Below are 19,022 nucleotides of genomic sequence, written 5' to 3' on the forward strand. Positions count from 1 at the left end.
GTTTCATTATGAAAATATTAGTGAACTGACCTGTGATATTTAACGTTGGTTTGGAATTACTAATCTTTGATGATACTTCTCAGAGTTTTACTCCTCAATTTTTCCTATAGCTGCGGTAAGTCTTGGGATATTGCAGTGAGGCATATACAGGATGACTTCAGCACACCTTTTCTTGTTTACAAACAGTGGTCCCTGACCTCTTTTCCTTCATCTAACAGCAGCAGCAAAAGTTCACTGCATAGTGCAATAAAAGCATCCTAACCATGGGCTTTGGAACCAAGTCAGAAGAGCAAAGGGTCCATGCACCATTTGAGAATTCAACCACAGAAGTAGAGACCTGAACAATTTATGTTTTTTAACACATCAGTAATCTCCAGATAAAAATATATGAATGGCATGACCACAGTAAAAAATTGAAATGTAACAAAAAAACCCTATAGGGCAAAAGTGTTGTGTGCCTGTAGTCACACTCCCAAAAGAAAAAGAATTCAAACGGTTACAAGCATCACATTCTCACTTTAGACTCACACTTCTCTATGTATAGAAAAATATTATTCCAAGAGATAATAAAAGGTGGAGGGAGAAACCATGTCCAGGTACTTAACAAGATGTCTGAGGACATCACTGGGCAGGCAATAGCTGATGGAAGAAAAAAAGCCTATCGAACAAGAGTAACTTCACATGAATACAGTGCTCCCAATTTAGTCATGGTCCATGAGCTTTGTCTGACAGGTTTGCTGGCAGGTTTTAAAAATTAACATGTTGCTTGTTATGAAAACAGCATATGACACACAATTATCAATTAAAAAACAATTTAATCTCAAGGGACACTTTTTATCAAGAAGGACTTTCTAGAATGATAAATTAATTTCACTTGTTTGTGGTTATTTTAATGGCATTTGTCTCACTTTTCTTCCCATATTGCTTTTCCATCAGAGAGGAATAATGCCTGGTAACGATACTTTCAGATCTCTCTGAATACTCTCTTCACCTTTAGCTGAAATTCTGTGGTCTTTTGCTACACACTAAGTACAGCTGAGTTATGTCTTGCTAATAGAGAAACAAAAAATATATTATTTATAGAATAACTGTGACCATGAATAGGCTGATCTGTTTTAGCATTAAAAATGATAATTTCAAATTTATTTTTAAGGTCTAGGAGAAAAGTTGTGTATTTGGATACACTTTTCAAAACGTTTTGTAATTTAAAAGACTTTAGTCTCTGTAATATTTCACTGTATACTCACTGATATAAGGCCCTGTTTACCTATGAAAAAGCAAAAAGCAATAGTAATAATAACTGCACAGATTTTACATTTAAAAAATACATGAAAACATTTATGGGTGGTAAATATCCCTGCTGTAAATGCTTTCCACTTACATTTATGTCCTATTTCAACTTACAGTGAGGAAACTTTTGTCACAAAGTATTACCTTGACAAGGTGGGTTCAATTAAAGAACCAGCCCTCAGTTTCATTTGATCCAATTCAGACCTCAGTTTCTCGATTTCTTCAGCAAGTCTTTCCTGGAAATAAGGAGAGTAAGATATACTTGTGATACAAAATACTTCTACTTTATGAGATGTTGTTCTCATAAACAAATAAGCAAAGATATACTGAATGTAACACTGCCTATAAGAAGAAAAGGAAGCTCATTTAAGTCTCATTACTGCTAATAAGATGTATGCATCACAGGAGGGGGTATAGCACTCTGCTGTTGTACCACTGCCTGGAACTGTTGGCAGGACAAGTTTGCCCTTGAAACTTATTTTTTTCCCATTATAAAGCCAGGCACAGCTCATATGACACACCATTTGCCCTTTGAGACCAAGATTAACAGTTGGGCTCAGTGATCTCCAAAATCATCTTTTGCAGCCTACATGACTTTATGATAGTATGAGATTGCATACTGGCCATTATATTTACTGACAGAGACACAGACTTAGAGGTAACTGCATTTTAGATGACTTGAACTGCAGCTATTATGACTTGCTGTTGATGAGTTGATGGAACTCCAGTATGAGGCACTGCTAGTGAAAATTGACAGTTTGCCACAAAAATTGGATTTTTGGAACTAACTAAAAAACCCCCATTATTTACAGCTACCACTACGGAAAACAGCACTGTTCCCAAATCCTACAAATCTACTAATACAGTGAAATCAAAGAATTTTAAAACAATTTAAGAACAAGCATGGGATGAAGATATAATGCTGCTCTTTCTAGAGTTTAAAATGTTCTGTATTACAATATGCTAGGAAGAAAAAGGATCTGAACTTAAGGAATATTAGTTGCAGTGAGTATTATTATGGAAGTATTATTATATAATTACTCAAATAGTATTATAGTATTTTTAAAATATTTCTTGATTGAAGAGAGTTACTGTGATGTCTGATATTCTTATTTGTAACAGTTTCCAGGTACTCAGAGTTTATTAGTGTCTGGTGTTTTGTCCATCTATCTGAAATTGTTTCATCAGTTTCTTCATCGAACTGGAACAAACAGCCCCTTCAAAGTGGGACATTTAGAAGCTCTGTGGTCAGAGCATGTAGTGACATGACAAGGCATAATGGCTTTAAACTGAAAGAGGGTAGGTTTTGGATATCAAGGAGAAATTCTATATGGTGAGGGTGGTGAGGCACTGGAACAGGTAGTCCTTTCGGGTACTTTAACCTCACTGCCTTTCTACAGGTTAACTAAGTGTAGACGAAAATAAAATCTTCTTTAACAGATATCTCCTTTGTTATTTCTCTCAAAGGTCTTGATTTTGGATGCCATATGATATATTTATATTAGTATAGAATGGAGTTATATTTTTAAAATTCTATACAATTGCTTTTAAATGGATTTAATACATTGCAAAAACACTTCTGTGAATCCGAATGCAAATACATTTGTGTATCCTACTGTGCTCAAGGCAGGAATAATTTCAAAACAAAATCCTGGTATCTGAGATTGGAACAAATATTTATAATCAATTTGACTGATTCACTAAACAGCATTAGGGGTTAATTTGCAAGGAAAGAAGAAAGGTCACTTTCAGCTATATTTAGAATAATGCCACTGCACCTGTTAAGAAGAATTGCATCAAATCAAGAAATTACGTTCTTCACTATGAAAGTGCAACCAGTTATGCATACATCTCTGTTAAACAGGACTTTTGCAGAATTAAAACTGATAGAACAAAAACTCTGGAGCCAGTGAAATCAATATGAATTTTGGAATTGACTTCCTGAGGCTAGGATATCAACCATGAACTTAGCTCAGAACAACTGTCAGAGACCTTCTAAGGCTATTTATGGCATCTGAATGATTAAAGGAATTCACATTTGTGTGAGAAAGATCTTTCATGACAGCTGGATAATTAATATACCATATACATATTTCCAGTAATAATTATACATTTTTTGATAAAAGCAGAAATAATAACAGTAATTTACAGTACCTTGTCATGTAAGGACTCTTCCAGATTTTTCCTGAAACTTTCAGATTCTTGGATCAAAACATTCTAGAAATACAAATAAGAGGAAAAAATAGCCAAGAAAGAAATTAGAGATATCTTAATATATCACTATATACGTGTACAAGTTTACAAAGTTCATATACACTAGACTTCAAAATTAAAATTCTTTAATTCTTCAGTTGGATTATATACTAAATTTTAAATGCTGGAAAGCATTCAAACGCACAGGACCATGTGTTTTCTAGATCAGCAAAAACTGTGCATCTTGGTTCAACTGAGCAACTGCCCCATTCTTACACAACCAATTCTCCCAGCTTCATTTGGCAAGCTTATTTCTTGCTCCATACCACATTTTCTTTCAATGATATAAACCAGAAGTGCATCATCTGAGAAGTTCTGAAATGCCCTTCTGAAAAACACTGCTAGATTCCCCTCAGATCAGACTGAAGGTGAGTAAGTAGAAGAGGGAGTGAATAAGGAGGGCAAATACAAAGGTCAGTGGCTTTGAATTTTGCAGGACCACATTGTCTCACATCATGAAAAGCCAGTAAATAATATTCTCTCTCCAAGGTTAGAGAGGAAATGTTCCTTCTCCTGTAGTGACAGCATTTCACTCTTCCCAGAGGAAGCAAGGTAAAATCAGCAGGTTAAAACACAGGAATGACAGCATGCCTAAAACTGGTCATTCCTCAGTTCTCATCCACTTCCTCTCACTGCCTCATGCATCCTGTCATGCACTGGTCCTTCACATACTCTTCAGGCTCTTGGCTGATAAAATCATGACTCAAAATATTCAGCCTAAATAAGAGTTGAATGTGCAAGTTGATCACATTTGTGGTAATATTTGGTAATACAAAGTCATCATGATGCCTGCATTCTGAAAAAGTAGCACATACAGGTAAATATTGATTAAGCTAAACTTTACACTCTTTATAGTGTACCTTTTCTTCAAGTGCTGCCATTCTCTCTTTTAAGTGTAGTTGCAGACGCTCATTGGATTCTGTCAAAAGTCTGTCTACAGTATCAGATAATCTTTTGTTGTGCTCTTCATTCATTTTTTCTCTTTGCCTTGCCTTTAATGTAGAATAAAAGAGACAGATTGGTAGGGTCCAAAATTAAGCAGTACAGGCTCATGTCATTAAAACGTTTTAAAAAAATATTACAGTAACTGTAACCATCTAAAAGAATTCCATGGAAAATATAATTGCAATTACTGATTAACGCACATCCATTTTTGTAAGAGCAGAATGTTTTCAACTCTGCAACCAGATGTAAACTAATATATTAAGATGGTTACGTAAGAAGATGCTGCCATCACTGCTACAAATAAAACATTTACAATTAGGTAGGTTTGGGTGCTGGAGTACATAATGTAGCATGATACTGGCAAATGAAAAGTGCACAGAAGCTGTCTGCACTACACATACTCTTTGAAGTTCCTGATTCTTCTCTTCAAGTTGAGCTTCTAAGTGTCTCATACGTTCCTCAATGTTTCCATGCCTTTCTTCTGCCTGTAAAAAAATAGAAAGACTCTTTCTGTAATTTGAGTGGCTTTGGAAATTTTTATCTCAGTAAAGTTTAAACAAAACATAAAGCAAGCTACTACTAACTGCAAACTTATTTTTCCAAAAATAAACTTTATTTAAACAGGCAGCTGAACAGCATTGCTTGAAATGTGTCAGCTACAAAGGCCTGTTACATCCAAGCATCAGCAAAACATTGGTTTTATTTATGAGCAATGAAATCAGCCAAATGTAACATGCAGACTGTGCATGGTTTGAACACAAACCTGCCATCGTAAAATTGTAAGCTCCTGAAGCACTGAACTGCACGATGGTTGATTATCAATTAAAAAAAAAAAAAAAGTTAAAGAAAATGATAACAAATCAGATGGATTCTATTTAGCAATAGAAAGTAAAGTCCAGTAGGACTACCTTCCTACGTATGGAGATCATTTCTTGTAGTTTAGCTTCCATAACATATTGATAATCATCAGATGAGGTAGAAGAGGTTGGATCAGACTAACAAGTCAAGGAAAAGGAGAGGGACAAAATTGAAAAATCAGAACTAAAGACACTGACACTGAACAGAACACAGCACAGAATGCTTAAAAGAAAAGTGTGACTGAAAATTTAATACTTTTAACTGACAGATTTTTACATGGAAAAAACTACACTGATACTTGGTGAATAAGATGCAGTTGATGTGGAGAAACTGAAAATAATGGAATGCTAAAGAAGCTATCAACCTACACATGGAAGTTCAAGGTTAGTGATGGCTGGCTGATGACATATTACTACAGAGTGAATTTAAAGCGATACTGACTAATCTAATATTGTTTCTCTCTCGCTCTCTTTTTTTTTTTTTAATTTTGGTAAACTGAACACCAGAACCAGACTCTCAGAGGCCAACATCAGAAATTCCTATATAATTCTGCTACCATTTTCTAGGAATGATTACAATGCATAAATACTAAGTAATGGATCAGTCAGTTACACCACTATGCAATGTCATGATACATTCCCTAATTTTTAGAAAACAAAGAATGTCAAAAGAGACAAGGCTCAAACTTTTGTATGCCATTTTAGAATACACTACATAAGGCCTTTCATCCAAATAAACAATATAGTTTTCATCCCTTTGAAAAGATCCACCCTGGTGGATCTCTTTGGAAGCTCACGGTCATCAGATAAAAGAAGAACCTATAAATAAAAATTCATTAATAATAACGAAAAGTTATTACTGAGTATAGAAATGGTAATCCAACCAAAGATTCATTACTATTTCTGACAGAAGTTGACCTTAATTAGGTCATTTGTGGCCAAACATGGATATTCATGTTATTGTCATATCAAACAAGTCTATGTTATTATTAAAAAATTTTAAAAGCCCGTAAAAAAAAGGGAAATGCTATATTGGTTTTGTTGCTATGGAAACAGAAATGTGCATAAGGCATACGGAGAGTGCTATTGATGACTGAGTTGTGAGCTCGCGCTTGTCAAATGCTATTTCACTCTGTCAGATTTACCCTCTCTCAAAAAGAGATCTCAACTCCATTTTAGATGAGAAAACTTTAATATGCACAGGAAATACTAATTTTACAGCTGTATTTTTTGTGAGTAAATTTTTCATACACTTATCTACCAAAGATTTATCAGATTAATTAGGAATAAATATCAAAGTCATGCCAGATGTTCATAATAACTTAAAATTACCATAACTTAAACTCAGTAGTATTATCAGGACCAAAGGATCACACAGAAAGCAAGCCTGTGATCTAGACATTTATAAATACAAACTGCAGCTTTTGATATGAATACATCCATATGAGAAAATTCTGCTTTGTATAAATACAAGAGTAATGCTTAGGTTTGAAGATCACTATATTCTTTTCATAATATATTCACAAAACTCAGATTCTTGCAAAATTTAAGGGGAAGCCTTAGGAATTAAACTAATCTAATAAGTGCAGTTCTTGTTTCTGATTAGGAAGCAGGCATTTTGTGATGTATTTGAACTTATTTATTAGTTGAAACTATTTTGTCTATTTGTTACAGCTTGGAATAGCGACAATACTTCTATAATCTTTAACTTATCGCTCAGTTTGATGTATTAGTTTTAGCACACAAGTGCTAATGCACTGCTTCCTCTCACAACTGGGTAAATGGAAAGACAGGGTTGATTAAGTGAAGTCCCTGTGATTGCAGAACAGACACCTTTCCACATAGTGACCAAGTTGTATACTGTTATGTAAAAAATAGGATTTCCCCCTTTCGAGTCCTGGCTGCAGTGTTGTTTCAAGGTCTTCGCTTAATGCATCAAGGGTCATGAGATTACTTGAAATCATCAAAGCTCTGATAAGACTTAAGTAATTCTACCTCTTTTGAAGCCATTTTCATAGAGGGAGATATGGAACCCACTGGGGGCATCTTCCTACAATATTAAACTCCTTAGAAGCTTTGTTAGCTGACTGCAAAGCTTAAAAGCAAGTTACTTAAACTTCACTGCTTCCACACACTTAATTGCAGCTTAATGCAAAATATGAAGATAACCAAAGTAAAACCTCTAGGTTCAAAGGGATCTCATCGAAGTCTTCTGAAATGTGGTGCTGTCAGACATAACCTGTCCTTGAAAAGGCAGTCTGTCTAGTTAGCTGTATAACTTATCTTCTTTTTTTCAAACTAAAATGCAAAATTTTCAGTCCAAACCATGTCAAACCTCATCCCTCTGGCTGATCTTTTCAATGCAGAAAATTATTGTGGTATTAGGTCTAACAATTATGGGGAAGAAGAGAAGGAATGAAATTATTGCCAGAACTGTGTATGTTATCTGAATTCTTACATAGACAACATTCTTGAAAGAACATGATGTTCTCTTGAGATTTTTAGCTACCTGTTATTTCATAACTGTGTGCTGCTTTAATAATTCAGCAAGGTATATGTTTAAGCTATGTATAAATCTTCTTGCCTTATAGTTTTCAGATATTTTATTAGCATACTAAAACATGTAAATCCTAGATAAAAAATCTTCCTCAATGCATCTTAGAGTACCTGTACTTCTCATTTCAGCACAAAAATAAACATCTACCTTTACATCTCTTTGGTAGAACACAGAAACTTGAAAATTAATGAAAATTCAATATGCCTTAGAATCAAAACAAGTGCCATTATTCTAAACACTGGAAATGTATTAGAATGTTTTATGTTTCCTTTATGTATAATTTGTTCTGAAAGTGTTATTCTGTGTTACTCTAAAAGGATAAAATTATTTTATAGTCAAGATATTCAACAATTAGACTCAAGTGCTCATGTGGCAGACAGCAAGCACAGGTGCCCAGGCTTAGTACCTGCTAGGGATTTTAACCCCTGCTTATTACATGCCAAGTGCAGGAGCATCCCTGGCAGTAGGGGTGTGAATCAAAAGGGCAGACAGAAATATATGTACATCCTTCTGTCTTCTCTGGCCTACAGAAACCCATCTGCAGAGAAAGAGTTCCAGTAACCAGTGTCCCCAGCTGGAACATACTCCCAAAATGAGGGTTTCAACCTTTGCCCTTTACACTGAGGAAGGCCCCCAACCTAGGTATCAAAGAGACTCCTCCAAACAAAAACCCTGTAGCAAGTTGGCTGTTAGCTAAGGGATTTGCAAATCCTCCCTTAAGGACTTCCCCAGGCCACACTCTTAGGATTGGCATACCTGCCGTAGTTACACTTTTGTGTTGCTCATGTGTCTTACTCAGACCCAGAGATTACCACTGGAACAAGCTCCTTGAGAGACTTGGCAGCCTAACATAAAAATATTGAATGTGTCCATCTCAGCCTTGTAGTCTGAGGCACAAGGCAGAGGCTGAGACACCAGTGCTTGTCATGTTTCCATAGCAGAATTTTAGGCATCTGTGAGACAGAAGAGATAACTGTGGACTCTGAGGTTCCTAAAGAAAAGCTGGAGTTCTTCCAACTTGTTTTACTAAGAGTTAATTGAGTTAAAAACTGTAAAGTAGAGCTCACATAACTACTTGCTTGGCAGACCTTACCCTACATTCTTCAATGTAAGGCTGGCATGCCTGTTTGCTCCTACTCTGTACAGGAGGCTTAATAAGACACATTGTGTAGTATTCATCAAATAGAATTTAAAGCATTTAGCCAGAACATTCAGTTATAAATAGATTTAGGAAATCATGCATCTTACCCTGGATTAAAAATATATGGACAAAAACTAATGATGTCTAAGCCCTATGGGAAAACAGCATGAGTCTTAATGTTCACTTTGCACTCTATATGCAGTGAAATAGCCAGCACAAGGTAGTAACAGACAGGAAAACTGCACTGAGGGAATACCAAAGCAGCCTGTATGCTCTCTAACCCTGTTAAAACTCTGCTGGTGCTCCTGCTGCTAATGCGCCCACAAAAAAGATGTTGCTTTCACATCATCTGTTACTGATGGCACTGCACATTTGCTAGGTCTTTGCATCTTAGTTGAAAAAAAGGAAATCCAACTTCAGATGCAGAAACCACCTGTATAACACAGGTGCCAGATTTTTTTTCCTTGTGCTTAGCTGGAGGAACAAATCTCAACTTTTCTAATGGTACAAGCAATTTCCCCAGTTTTGAGACCTTGACTTTTGAACATCTGCACTCTCCAGATTTTCTACTAGCACGTTATGGTACACATTCTTTAGCCTATTCTTGGAAAAAGGGAGTTATTCAAACAAAGAATGCATTATTGAACTGAGCCATGAAGTTGAAAATAGGTAATCATGGTGATAGAGTTGCAAGAGTTCACAAAGTTATCAGCTACTTTCTCACATGCTCACATCTAACTTGTTACCAATGTGACAAAATTGGTGGCCCCTTCTAAATCTTTCTAAACCTTTTCTAAACCCAACCTTTCAGTCACTAGACAGTCACACATTCTTTCCCCTCCTTTGTTTTCCCACTACCTTCTGTACCTCCTAAGTTTAGTAAGCAACTAAATTTTGTCATATTTGCTTCTTTCATTTCTTCCTCCTATCAGGGCAAAATCTCCTGAGAAAAGGGAAGCACAATAAGAGGGGTGTTTTGAGAATACAGGAATGTGTTTTAAGGGTGAAATTTTCTTTGGTTTCCCTCCCCTTCAAAAATTTTTTTTTTTTTTACCTGTAAGTGGATTTATCAACTTTCTTCACCAGCTAACACATCATCTTGTCTCTCTCCCTTGTTCTAAGAGAGGTTTCTGTATTAACCACATCGACTCCTTGCAGGGGAACTTCTTTCCCCTCTTTGCATCCCTTTCATGGCAGACACCCTCCTTTTGCTTGTTTTGCAACTCCTTCCCTGCTTAAAGCAAACCATATCCCCACATTGACACAAAACAAGCATTATGTCCCACTTGCCTCCAACTCTCAAGTAATTTTTTATCACCTTTAAAATTAACTGAAGGTGTTACTATGCTAAATGTGGTTTATTATGATATGGCTTCCTCTTCTCCATCCGAGTGCTTCTCTAATGCAACTGAAAAGCATGGTTGTTATTTCTGGTGACCTGCATACAGGAATGATGGAGTAAAATGCTGACTGCTGTCTTGTGATCAGAGAAGTGACTTGGTACCTCTGCTGCACAAGCACTTGGGGTGAAGGATTTTTAGTGGGAGTGAGTGAATGGAAGTAGGTGGATGCTGACTGGCTCTACCAGACCCCTCCTTGAACACATGCAAGGAGAAATTGTGTTTGACAGACTAACCATCTGAAGATTCTGGATCCACCAATGTCTGTCCCTTCTGAGGAAAATAAACATTTTGTGGGATAAAGAAAGGTTAATACAGGAGGGAGGTTCTTTCTGCTGGTAACTGCCTCTTCTCCAGGGCAGGCAGATGGACCAATACTGTTAGAGTGAGTAGAAGGTGGCTCAATGAGTCATGGGAATCTAAATCTTGGGATACATGCTGAGAGCTGTGCTACTTGTCATGACCAGACAGATACCAGTGTGATGGCCAGGCAGGACAGCACAGTATATGGGATCATGCTGTTCCAGGTTAGTCTGCCACAGACTGACTAACCCTCTAGTTGCTCACCCAATGGGCAGAACACAGTGAAACAAAGCCAAAGAAAAGATCAAATGATTCAGGTAAATTTATGGGTACTTATCCAAGTTCACTGTATAGTCCAAATTTTTGGAAGTTCACTCCTTATGAACTAGTTTGGGAATGGAAAAGTAGCAAAAAGACATTTCACTAGCTTATATACATAAAAAAGGAAAACCAACTGATTTTAAAAACTGACACCATAGAAGGATCACAAGCTATATCCTTCTTTTGCAGAATCACAACCCAGATTTATTATGAGCAAGAATATAAAAAATTGAATGCAGAACTGCAACATGCATATTTTAAATCTGTGGCAGGGTGGGGAATAATCACAGCCATATACAGAACATATTTGTTCTGCTTTATCTCCACATGTAAGTAATTGGTCTTGTATTTTACCCACAGTGAAGCAGATAACCCATATTACTTTCCTTTAAAATACATACAAAGCATGTTAGGTTTAACTCACCTCTTCCATATGGTTGTAACCCCCTTAATCTCAGCCAAGCCACTTTCATTGAGATAGTACTAAAGGAAGGAGAATCAGTCTTGATTTTTTTTTTTTTAAGCACAGAAACAGTAGCTGATTTGGGGGCTCATCTTTTACTTAATAGACATAGACACTGCAGTGATCACATAGCTCAGGTAGAAAGGCTTCGGGTACTCTGCAGCCAGATAATTTGAGTCCTACAGCCAGCATGTATGTTGGCATGAAGTCCAACCAAGGCAGAATTATTAAAGCATTATTCAGCCCCTTAGGTAGGTCTTGCAGCTCTCAGTGAATAGCTGACCCCATGTAAGAGCACACCAGCTAGCTAACTTAAAACTACTTAAGTAAGCTGCAGTGATTATAGTGTTCTTGATTCAGAGCCACATTTATGTGATGCGTGAAAAGCAATGGACTTTAAACTTCAGAGCTGTCAAACCAGCACTTCAACAAACTCTCCAGTGTCCAAAGACCTTGTATACAAGGTACATAAGCCACAGGCTTATTTAGCCTATTGGCCAAATTACGACATTCATGTCATATATTTCAAGGCAGCACAATTTTAACTGAAATACATGCCTTCAGTTTTTCATGTAATCACTGAGAAATGAACAGAACCAGCATTATAACCTAACATACTTCTCAGAGTTTCCTGCTTGACAAAAACTTTGATCAAGTACACCAAAGTGAAATGGGGTGGACCATCAGCTCTGTTCACAGCTCTCTAACCACATCCCATGAAATAATGTAAGAAGACAAACGGAGATGTATATTGCAGCTTTATGATCACAATAACAACAGTATCTCATGGAAGTCCCTGAGTGTTGCTCTGCATGGTTGAAATGGGATTTCTTCTTACAATATTTGTCATTAATATATGTTCAAGGAAAAATGCAGTTGCAAGAAAAGACATGCTTGAGACTGCCAAATACTTACTGGTGGCTAATTGCTGGAGAACTTACTCAGGAAAAATCCTCTTAAAATAGAAAACAGTATTTTTAAGCTACTGAGGGCATTAGAATATATGATTACACTCTGAATCAGAAACAATTGGAAAAAAAAAAGTTAAAATGCCAAGGGATTGCTCTTATGTGCACCTGAGTTTTATTAAAATCCAAGGAAATTTATTTGGTATTTCAGGTAGCTCTTTTTGCTGATTCTTCTTGCCTTCCTCCCCCCCATACCACCTCCCCCAATCTTCAGTCTTTCAGATTCCCAGCCATTCATACGAACCTGAAGTGACAGCATAAATCCTTGATTACTGAATAATGATCTTGCCTTAATGAAAAAAAAAAAACCCACACAAATTCCTCCAAAAGCCTTCCTTTCTTTGTTTCTACTTCTTAACTGAATTACTTAAAAGTCAGACTTTATTAATGAGCTGCTCAGCATTTAAGGCTTCAATAAAAATGGAAAAACATAAGAACTGAAAGAAGTCCATCAAATTTAAAAATACCTCAACACAAATAGTTAGAATCATTCCTTGGCAATAGTGAAAGGAAAGCTTAGAAAAAACAGAATTATATATAATACAGACTCTTAAATGCATTTTTCTTTGTCTGATTTTAAGAGATGAGGAATAAACCTCATTATATGTCTTTATGAAGCTGACAATACTGGAGATATAACTTTAACTACATGTACACCTGAAAGCATTAGAGGCTCAATATAAAACCAATGCTACTAAAATTTATCTTCTTATTTCTCTGCAAGATAGCAGCCATATAATAAATTTACCAGAAAAAACCAGTTTGAAATCCACTCAGGGTTTCACATTTTTCTCTGCAGGTATATGAAACAAATAATCATTCAATGCAAACTTTGTAAGCACGTACTGCAAGTTGTCTCCAATTGCGTTGCACAAATCATCCCACCTGTCACCAGGATTTGATTTTATAGCACTTACTGTAATAAAACTAGGTGTTGTTTATACACATGGCATATGAAAACATCCAGAAAAACTACGTACCTGTAGGAAAGGGACTCCCCTCACCCCCTACCCTTAAATTAGAAACTCTTACAAAGTAAAATGAGTCCTCCTAGAGTAAGTAATACTCAAATCTATTGCAATTTTATGACTCCTTTGTAAATGTTGCCTGGGCTAACTTACAGATAACTGATTTTCCTGTCACCAAAATGCAAAGTATTACAAACACGGCACTGTGACCATTCCTGTGCACACACTTATCAGGAAACATTTTCTTCTTTCAAATCAGCTTGATGCTACCTTGTTTTGTCCTTGAGGTGAGGAACCAGGTTGCAAATCAGTATTAAACAATGGGGCTTCTGAAGTGAGCTTATTTCTCAGTACCTTAGTCAAAGCTGCAATTCTCTGAGCCAGTTCAGCCTCCACTTCAGGTAAGGTTTCAGCTTTCCTCATCGTCTGCTGCAGTTTCTGCTCAGCCAGCTCTAGTCGCTCTTGCAGCTGCCTGTTTTTGTCTTCCAACTGAAAGCCAAAGATTGATAAACAAGTATAAAAACTAAAAATCAATATTAGGGAGTTTCCTTCCCATTCTAAGTTATTGGTGAAATGACAGCAAAACTCACTAACACGCAAGATATCCCTCAATGTGGGAGAGGTTACTGGATTTGAGGCTTAAGGAGATCACAAAGGTGAATAAAAGGAGCTGTGAAAGGGCATGAATTAAGGTGAAAAAGCTCCACTGATCGATGTGGTATTCATCTGAGCAAAATAATAGTACTGGGGCCAGTAAAACAAGAGTTTTCTAAATGGAAATATAGAGTTTTTACAGAAAAGATTACATATGAACTAAAATGGGAAGGAAGTACAATTCTGAAAGGATGGAATTCCCTGAATTAATTGCCAAACATAATTTTCCGAATGAATGCAATCATATGTTATGAAAAGTTAAAACTGGCATTTTATTAAATACAATTAAATCTAATTTTACAGAGGGGAAACTGATTAATCTGTGATAACTATTAAAGAGAAATTGAAGGACTTTTTACAACTGCAGCATTTTCTGGCCTACTGAGATGCACCACACAATTAAGAGTTGTTAGTGGTTGCTGCTTTCTTGTTCCATCCAGTTAATACAAGAAAAAATGAAAAAGGAGTATGATTGCAGATTATTTTTAAAACTTCAAAAAACATGAAAAGCTAGGCGTTGCACATCTTAATGCTGCAAATCAATTTAAATCTGACCATATATACTCTAAGCCTTTTTGTTTTGATTCCTGTTTTGAGTAGGCAGAACTCTGCAGCACAGCATGACTTACATTGGCAACAATGAGGACTCAGATACAAGTACCTTAGTTTTCCATCGCTGGGTGTTTTTTTCCTGACAATTAAAGATACCTCTTAAAATAGTTTAAGGAAGCTGGAGAGTTTGAGTTCTGATGGTTTAACTTCCCTCAAGAGGCAGCCAAATACATATATACACACACGTACAGGGGGATGTTTGCATGTGTGTGCAAATATATCTGCATACAATTATAGAAGAAGAGACTATCTTATCACACAGGCTAATTTCCCATACTGCAGTTAAAATTGTTTAAAGACATGCTAGGCAAAAAAGAAGTCTGATACTGAGGCTGGATTTGAATTATACAGTATGAGTTATATTCATTCCATGTTTGCTTTCAGTTTATATCACATTCTTCAAATTACAAACCAGTGTTTTATGTTCAGTTTACATTCCGGATTTGGAATCTCCATGGAAACAAAGTGCCATGAGAGAAAGCTGCACAGTCATAAGATTTCTCAAAATATATTCACAGTTCATTTAGCTTTGTAAAATATTATTTGTACTCTACTAATATGTAAAATCATTAGAATATATTGTATGCAAATTTTGATCTTTCCAGCAGAAAGGAATTTTTTAGCTCAATTTTTTTCAAAATAAAATTCCAAAATTGTTACATAAGAAGCAGAGATATTCCACTACTTACAGAAAAAGACTGTGTGCATTTATGTAAGACCATATCAGGAAGCACAGCTATTTTCCAGCATTGAATGTACACATTGAAATTATTGTTCACAGCTGTAGTAGCTGATATGAAATTCAGAGATGCTGAAATATTCAGGATTTTTTTAGATTAACTGATCTGTTGATTAAAACTGAACAGATTAACCTAATGGAAACCTCTTATAGTAAATTGACATTAATTTTCATTGTGTGAAGAAAACAAGTGACTAATGCAGGTACAGCACCTGACGCAGGATGGCTTCCTTGTTTGCCAGCTCATTTTCTAGCTTATCGTTCATGTCGTGTATGGAGGTGGATTCTCTCTGAGCACTGAGGTAGCGCTTCTCCAGCGTAGTTATTCTTTCTTCCATGTCTTCCTTTTGTGCCATTGCCTAATGTGGCAGAAAAGCCCCCATCAGGAACTGTGCAATTAAAATGCTACATAATCCATGCTTTACTGATTACCTTTTAATACATTATGAAAAGAGCATTGAAATAAATGAGGTTATTTTTCAAGACATAATGATCATGCAAATGGATCCAAATAGGTAGTGCTAAAGTGTGGACCCTATCCAGCTGATCTTTTTGAGTATTGCTGAAAAAACCAACAACAGAAAATTAGTTTTTACTTATATAGTTTGTGAAAATACACAAGAAAAAATCCTGTTACTTTACCTTATTGAACCTCATACAATTGGCCTTGGCACATCGATCCAGCCAGTCCAGATCCCTCTGCAGAGCCTTTCCATCCTCCAGTAGATCAACACTCCCGCCTAACTTGGTGTAATCTGTGAATTTACTGAGGGTGCCTTTGATCCCCTCATCCAGATCATCAATAAAGATATTGAACAGGACTGGCCCCAGTAATGAGCTCTGGGGAACACCACTAGTGACTGGTCACCAACTGGATGTGTCATCATTCACCACCCTATTCTGACCCCAGCCATCCCACCAGTCTTTCACCCAGCAAACAGTGCACCTGTCCAAGTCATGAGAAGCTGGTTTGTCCAGAAGAATGTGGGAGATGGTGTCAAACGCTTTGCTAAAGCTCATGAAGGTAACATCCACAGCCTTTCCCTCATCTACTTTATAGGTTAATTAGTCATTGAATGAGATCAGGTTGGTCAAGCAGAACCTGTCTTTCACACACCCATGCTGGCTCGGCCTGAGCCCCTGGTTATCCAGCACATGACGTGTGATGGCACTCAGGATGATCTGCTCCCTGGCCTTCCAGGGCACTGAGGTCAGGCTGACAGGCCTGTAGTTCCCTGGATCAGTGGAAACTAGTCTTTGTAACTAGATAAAAATGATAAAATGTTTAAAAGATGCAGAGTACAAAGACGTGAAGAGACTTTGAGCCTGTGTCAAGCATCGAAAACTGTGAAGGAACATTTCTTCCAGAATACTAGAAATAACAGGTTAAATACATGCATACAAATGCATATACATACACAGAGACATAAATCCATGTGAAATAAGTATATTGTAGGAAGCAGTGTAACAGAAAGATAACTAATACATACTAAAATAGATTCTAGAAGCCAACCATCCACACATATTGAGAACATCTGCCTAAGAGACAATACGTTGGAGAGCACTAAGAAACACCACAAGTTTAGCAGGAGGAAGGAGATGAAAAGTTAAATTATACCTTAATTTATTGAGAGTAAAGAATAGATTTCTAGTACTATTTCTTAATTTAAATTTTCTATCTCCTATGTTTAAGGGCTTTCATCAATGCTCAGCTTTTGCTGCCCATATATATTGGCCTCTGTCAGTTTGTAGTGGATATCACAGGAACAAAACCCAAGAAATGCGAGGTGAGTGTGGTGAATTCCTTACCTCTCTAATGTCTCTCTGATATTTACTGTTCATTTCCTCTGTTTTAATGAGCTCCTTTCTCGTGGTCTCTGCTTCCTGCTCTACCTCTCCCACGCGGGAAGACAGTGCAGCCAAACGCTCCTTCATTTGTGCCATTTCATAGTTTTGCTTTTCCAGTAATTCCTGAAGTTCAACAACTTGACTGGCTTCATCATTTGAGTCTATTGAGCCATTTGATAGGCGCTGTCAATGGAGAAGTGGTATTGATTAATTATTGTTTAATGTGGGCTCTACCTAAAGAATTTCTAAAGCAAAGAATATTTTAAAAATTACCAAAGTCATTAGGAAGGAAAACACATTTTCATGGTTGGTAAGACAAGTATACTTACAAAAAAAAGCAAAAGATTAATTATATCAATGGATTCCAGAATGTAGCATCACAGAGAGATGTAAACACTTGCATTAAGAGCAGAATACTATACATAAAAAGGTTTAGTTTGGCATTATGGCTACTTGAGTACAGATTATAACAATACTTCTAAAAATCACTAAATTGTTTTCATTAGTCTTAGCTAAACTTACACAGCATTTTAACTTAGTGTCATTTGAAAAATATGCCATGCTGCATACAGGAAACAAACATTAATATATCACAAACTCACTGTACCAGAAAGTGCTTTCAGTTTGGAGAACACACTAGTTAGACTTATATTAGAAACAGGTTCTGCTGAAATAATTTATGTGCTGTGGAAGGCCTTGGCATGAATATACTTATAAAGGAAAAAAAAAACCCAAGATTCCATAACACAGACAGCATTTGGAATATGATCTCAGCAATGTGATTGAAATTGCAAATACATTTTTTCAGGATAGAAATGCTTTTGCTAGCAGGACTTGCTGGTGTTGCCTCAGTACAATAGATATTCACATTAACATTTTCCAGCATAGGCTAAGACTATGGTTTCATGTAAATTTAATTCTCTCATCATCAAAAAAATAGGCAAAAAGAACAAACAATACCAGAAATATTTGGTTTGACCTGCAACCTGAAAAAATACAACCAAAGTGCCTAACCTGCCATTAACTTTCTTGATTATGTACAGTTTTATTGATTAAATTTATATTACTAAGCATAGGAACAAAGTATTTTGCTGTTACTATAATTTTAAACATCATACAGAAATACTGGTCCTAAAAGGTGCTTATGGTGCTTCAGGTGATAATGTGTATAGCAATGCATAGATGAAAAACTCCTAGCAAGATTGGAGGCGAAATCAGGATTGCTTTCATTCGCACTTTGTATTATTATTGTCAAAATATATTTATACAGCAATCTTCTAGCAAATTCCAAGAACTTTATTTAATGGCTTTATCAACATTCCTTTCTCAATCAGCCATAAAATGAACCCAGACCAAGACCACCTGCCCTGCTGTTCATCATTGAATAAAATTACTCTAAAAATTCATAACATTAAATAATGGCGTTCTAAAGTTGTATTCTTTATACTAGCTAAATACATTTTAGATATTTTATGTTAGTTGCTGAACCATTTTTGATCGGCTTTTGAAACACTGTGGTAAAATAACCATGGCAAATGACAAACTTGCTTAGACTTAGCTTGATATTTGGAAAGTGTACAATTAATCTGCTTGAATCAAAATGCCATTAATATGCAGCAATCACAAACAACATAGTAATCAAACAGGATAAGACAGCAAAACCATCACACTTCATTCCATTATGAAAGTTTAAGAAAACGTTT

General features: G+C 36.2%; 1 protein-coding gene across 14 annotated transcripts in view; it reads right to left on the reverse strand.

Annotated features, from left to right (window-relative positions):
• PPFIA2 (PPFI scaffold protein A2) overlaps positions 1-19,022 on the reverse strand; it is a 289,083-nt gene that overhangs the window by 46,696 nt on the left and 223,365 nt on the right. For 7 of the 14 annotated variants that reach the window (XM_085045788.1, XM_085045781.1, XM_085045796.1 and 4 more), the window contains 8 exons: positions 17,281-17,502; positions 15,684-15,830; positions 13,821-13,955; positions 5,397-5,483; positions 4,890-4,973; positions 4,404-4,535; positions 3,445-3,507; positions 1,435-1,526 (listed from right to left, as the gene is read on the reverse strand). In XM_085045788.1, the coding sequence (XP_084901914.1) occupies positions 1,435-1,526; positions 3,445-3,507; positions 4,404-4,535; positions 4,890-4,973; positions 5,397-5,483; positions 13,821-13,955; positions 15,684-15,830; positions 17,281-17,502 (962 nt within the window). The remainder of the gene's footprint in view (positions 1-1,434; positions 1,527-3,444; positions 3,508-4,403; positions 4,536-4,889; positions 4,974-5,396; positions 5,484-13,820; positions 13,956-15,683; positions 15,831-17,280; positions 17,503-19,022) is intronic. The other 7 variants (XM_085045891.1, XM_085045813.1, XM_085045805.1 and 4 more) reach the window with 1 other exon arrangement.

Source organism: Lichenostomus cassidix, chromosome 1Aa, assembly GCF_008360975.1.
Source record: "Lichenostomus cassidix isolate B80296 chromosome 1Aa, HeHo_3.0, whole genome shotgun sequence".
Lineage (NCBI taxonomy): Eukaryota > Metazoa > Chordata > Aves > Passeriformes > Meliphagidae > Lichenostomus > Lichenostomus cassidix.